General features: G+C 39.8%; 1 protein-coding gene across 1 annotated transcript; it reads left to right on the top strand.

The window, feature by feature from the left end:
- The first annotated feature begins 889 nt into the window (after positions 1-889).
- Positions 890-4,978, top strand: LOC113700982 (brassinosteroid LRR receptor kinase-like). The gene has a single exon (XM_027221410.2). It carries the CDS (start codon positions 1,043-1,045, stop codon positions 4,727-4,729), a length of 3,687 nt encoding a protein of 1,228 aa, XP_027077211.2. The 5' UTR covers positions 890-1,042; the 3' UTR covers positions 4,730-4,978.
- Positions 4,979-5,317: the final 339 nt, after the last annotated feature.

Raw genomic sequence — 5,317 nt, 5'->3', positions numbered from 1 at the left:
TGAACTTAAATTTCAAGAGCTTGACGAGTGAGAGTATTAAGTTTTTTAACTTGAGTCGAGGTCGAGTAGTGCAATACTCGAACTTGATTTGAATGCACATTTAATTTAAGGACTAAAAAGAAGAAAAAAAACTTACCTATACATAATGTATATATGAGAAAAATTTAAAGTTTTGCTATTCTTTTATTGGATTAATCTTTTTTTTACTCCTAGCGTTAAGTTATTTTTACATACGAGCAAGATTAAATACATACAAAATATGCAGAAAATGAACGTGAAATTTGAGTAAAGGTCATGGACCAAGACAAAACTAGATTATCTGTTAAGAAATATGCAAATTAAGTATATGATTATAGAAAAAAAATACAAAATACATAAACGTTTAAGATCCTCTGTCTAATACACTTATGTATGGTAATTCGGATTAAAACTTCAATTTTTTTAGAAATTTCATTTTGTTTAAATCTTCCATTTTCCAGAAGCTTAATATTCTTGTACTAGAGTATCATAAACTATAGATTGCTACCTTATATTCAAAAAAATGAATTTATGTTTATTTTTCCATGTGCACAAAAAATTGACTCAAAATACAAATTCACCCAATATAGGATATTTATTTCTTGTAAAAAAGATGTATATATCTATTACTACTAGTAAATTGATTGGAAACTCACCTGAGAAAAATAGAAATGAAATATAGTGGTAAATTATACTAATACATTTCCATCTCTATATGGGACTATGGGTCACAATATCACATGGCATGTGAGCAACAGCTGTGTCCACTCCTCTCTCTCTATCCTTCCCCAACAACCCAAAGCCTTCCCAAAGTCCAAATCCCTCCCCCTCTTCTCTCTCCAATTTTCTACTTCTTTAGCTCCTATATATAGGCATCTTACCTTCCTTACTCCATCTTTTGACCCCCTTTCACCTCTCTCCATCTCTCTCAAAACTCCAATCATCTCTCTCTCTCTCTCTCTCTCTCTATAATGGAAGCAAAACAGCTGAAATCTTGAGAGGAGCAACGCATTTAACAGAAGAAATGAAGATGAAAGCTGAAAACAGCACTTGCACTCACCTTTTCTTTAGCTCAGCAAAGCTTTTCTTGCTCTATCACCACCTTTATCTTCAACACCTCATAGTTTTCCTCACAACCATTTTCTTCTTTCTCTCTACAATATCCCCAGCTGCTGCTTCTTCTGCAGCTTCAGCTTCAGGTTCCTCTATTAATGGCCTATCCAGGGACTCACAGCAGCTTTTATCCTTCAAAGCTTCACTCCCTAATCCCACTCAGCTGTCAGACTGGTTACCAGCCAATAGTCCTTGTAATTTCACTCGTGTTTCATGCAACAAGAACTCCAGAGTTTCCTCCATAGATCTCTCAGACTTGCCTCTCGGCATAGACTTCAGCTTGGTTTCATCTTCTATGATAGCCCTTCAAAGCTTGGAGCTTTTAGTGCTGAGGAACACCAGTCTCACTGGTGCACTAACTTCTTTAGTAAGATCTCAATGTAGTGCATTCTTGAGTTCTGTAGATCTCTCTGAAAACAGCATTTCAGGTCCTGTTTCCGATATACTGAGCTTTGAAGTATGTTCGAGCATTGTTTCTCTTAATCTGTCCAAGAATTCATTGGACCCTCCAATGAAGGAAGATAAAGCTTCATCCTTTGGAGTCCAAGAGCTTGATCTTTCTTTCAATAATATCTCCGGCCAATATGTGGTTCCATGGCTGTTATCCAATCAGTTCCCTGGGCTTCAGCACTTGTCTTTGAAGGGTAACAGAGTAGTTGGAGATTTTCCTGCTCTGAACTTGAAGAACTTGTCTTATTTGGATCTCTCAATGAACAATTTCTCAGCTGGATTTCCTTCCATAACTGACTGTTCCAATTTGGAGCACTTGGACTTATCTTCAAATAAATTCTCTGGCGATGTTGGAAGCTCACTTTCCTCATGTGGGAACCTCAGTTTTCTCAACCTCACCAATAATCTGCTCAAAGGTGCCGTTCCAGAGCTGCCAAGTGGTGCTGGTGGGGTTATGCAGTTTTTGTACCTGGGAGGAAATGGTTTCCAAGGTGTTTTACCACCTTATCTATCTGATTTGTGTCCAAGCTTGGTGGAGTTGGTGTTGTCCTACAATAATTTGTCAGGTAATGTCCCTGAGAGCTTTGGTGCATGCTCTGTTTTGGAACTATTTGATATCTCAAACAATAAATTTTCTGGTGAATTACCTGTCGATACCCTTGTGAAGATGAGTAACTTGAAGAATTTGTCCTTGTCATTCAATAATTTCCTTGGTTCTTTGCCTGAATCTTTGTCCAAGATGGTCAGTTTGGAGACTTTGGATGTGAGTTCTAATAATCTCTCTGGGGTGATTCCATCTGGGATTTGTCAAGACCCCAGGAACAATTTGAAAGTGTTGTATCTTCAGAATAATTTGCTCACTGGTTCAATACCAGAGAGTCTGAGTAATTGTTCCAAGTTGGAATCCCTTGATCTCAGTTTTAACAACTTGACTGGGACAATCCCATCTAGCTTGGGATCATTATCTCAGCTTCGTGATTTGATTGCTTGGTTAAATCAGCTTCATGGAGAAATCCCACAAGAGCTGATGTACTTACAGAGGTTAGAGAATCTGATTCTTGATTTCAATGATCTGATTGGATCAATCCCTGCTAGTCTCAGCAATTGTACGAATTTGAATTGGATTTCACTCTCAAATAACCAGTTGAGTGGTGAGATACCAGTGTCATTGGGTCGTTTGGCAAATCTTGCGATTTTAAAGCTCGGAAACAACTCGTTATCTGGGAATATTCCTGCAGAATTAGGGGATTGCCGTAGCTTGCTTTGGTTGGATCTTAATACCAATTTTCTTAATGGGACTATCCCTCCTGGTTTATCCAAACATGCTGGCAATATTGCTGCTGCACGGCTTACAGGGAAGCGGTATGTGTACATCAAGAATGATGGAAGCAAGCAGTGCCATGGAGCAGGGAATTTGCTAGAGTTTGGAGGAATCAGACAGGAACAGCTGCATAGAATTTCAACGAGGCATCCCTGCAATTTCACACGAGTTTATAGAGGGATCACTGAACCAACATTCCACCATAACGGTTCAATGATTTTCCTAGACATTTCTCACAACCATTTGGAGGGCAGTATTCCGAAGGAGCTTGGATTCATGTATTACCTCCAGATACTGAATTTGGGGAATAATAATCTCTCAGGGCCAATTCCCCCAGAGCTTGGAGGCTTGAAGAATGCAGCCATTCTTGACCTGTCATATAACAGGCTCAATGGTTCCATTCCACAGACACTAACTGGCCTTACGTTGCTTGGGGAGGTTAATCTGTCAAACAACAATTTATCTGGACCCATTCCAGAGGTAGCTCCATTTGATACTTTTAATGAAACTACATTTGCCAATAATAGTGGCCTATGTGGGTACCCTCTTCCTAGGTGTGGGACAAATTCTGGTCCCGGTCCAAATGAGCATCAGAAGTCTCATCGCAGACAAGCATCCCTTGCAGGAAGTGTAGCAATGGGTTTGTTGTTCTCACTATTCTGCATTTTTGGATTAATCATAGTTGCCATAGAAATGAAGAAGAGGAGAAAGAAAAAGGAGGCTGCGCTTGAAGCTTATATTGAAAGTCATTCCAATTCAGCAACAGCCAATAGCAACTGGAAGCTAAGTGTTCGAGATGCATTGAGCATTAACCTCGCAACATTTGAGAAGCCTCTCAGGAAGCTCACTTTTGCAGATCTTTTAGAAGCCACTAATGGTTTCCACAATGACAGCCTTATAGGGTCTGGTGGCTTCGGTGATGTTTACAAAGCTCAACTGAAGGATGGAAATGTTGTGGCCATCAAGAAACTCATACATGTCAGTGGGCAAGGGGATAGAGAATTCACAGCTGAAATGGAAACCATTGGGAAAATTAAGCATCGCAATCTTGTGCCTCTCTTAGGCTACTGCAAGGTAGGTGAAGAGCGATTGTTGGTCTATGAGTACATGAAGTTTGGAAGTCTAGAAGATGTTCTGCATGATAGAAAGAAAATTGGACTCAAGCTAAATTGGGCTGCAAGGCGGAAAATTGCAATTGGAGCTGCAAGGGGCTTGGCTTTCCTTCATCATAACTGTATTCCCCACATTATTCACAGGGATATGAAATCTAGCAATGTCTTGCTTGATGAGAATTTGGAAGCTCGAGTTTCTGATTTTGGAATGGCAAGGCTCATGAGTGCAATGGACACTCATTTGAGCGTAAGCACTTTAGCAGGCACCCCTGGATATGTACCTCCTGAGTACTACCAGAGCTTTAGATGTACAACAAAGGGCGATGTTTACAGCTACGGTGTAGTTTTGCTGGAGCTGCTAACTGGAAGGCAGCCAACAGATTCAGCTGATTTTGGTGATAATAATCTAGTGGGATGGGTGAAGCAGCACGCCAAGATGCGAATAAGTGATGTTTTTGATCCAGACTTGATGAGAGAAGACCCCAGCTTGGAGATTGAGCTTCTAGAACACTTGAAGGTAGCATGTGCTTGCTTAGATGATCGACATTGGAAGCGTCCGACAATGATTCAAGTAATGGCTTTCTTCAAAGAAATTCAAGCAGGGTCCGGGATTGATTCGACATCCACGATTGCTGCTGATGATGACGGTTTTAATGCAGTTGAAGGGGTGGAGATGAGCATAAAAGAAGGCAACGAATTGAACAACCACTTGTGAAGGACTCAAGCAACGTCTGCATCAAATTTTTTTGGCCAAGAAACAGAAGGAGGAGGTGCTGAAGATTCATTCAGCTCCCAATTTTTCCCTCTTCTATACCACTTCAAAAGGGTACCCACCTAGCTGCCTCTGTAGTATTTTTTTTTTACCAACTATTGTATGTACCACTAGTCCCACCAAAATCTTGTCATACGTAAAAAGTTGTTTAACTTGTAACACGGTTGTACATATATAGTTTGAATTTTGTTATCCTTCTCCTTTTACCAGTTCAAGTTGTTTCTCAGAAATAGAACATTAGATGTCAGATCTAATCCTTTAAAGGAGCTGTTAAATCTGTGTCTCTTTGATGGTGACCAAGTAGTAGTAGCATGGGACTTTTTGAGTACTATTTCTTCTTGCTACTTCATGTATTTACTTGCTCATCCATTCTCCACTTCATCACCAGCTTAGAAAATATATATAAAATGTGAATTCTTGTCTCTACTTCTGCAAGCATACAAATCACACATCAAATCCTTCATTAAGAACCTTGCAATTGTATGTCTAGCAGTAGGCCCTTCAAGCTATGCTTGCCAGCTTTCAAATTTA

This window comes from Coffea arabica, chromosome 7e (genome assembly GCF_036785885.1).
Source record: "Coffea arabica cultivar ET-39 chromosome 7e, Coffea Arabica ET-39 HiFi, whole genome shotgun sequence".
Classification (NCBI taxonomy): Eukaryota; Viridiplantae; Streptophyta; class Magnoliopsida; order Gentianales; family Rubiaceae; genus Coffea; species Coffea arabica.
The sequence above is the reverse complement of the archived record's forward strand: the minus strand, read 5'-3'. Positions and strand labels throughout refer to the sequence as shown.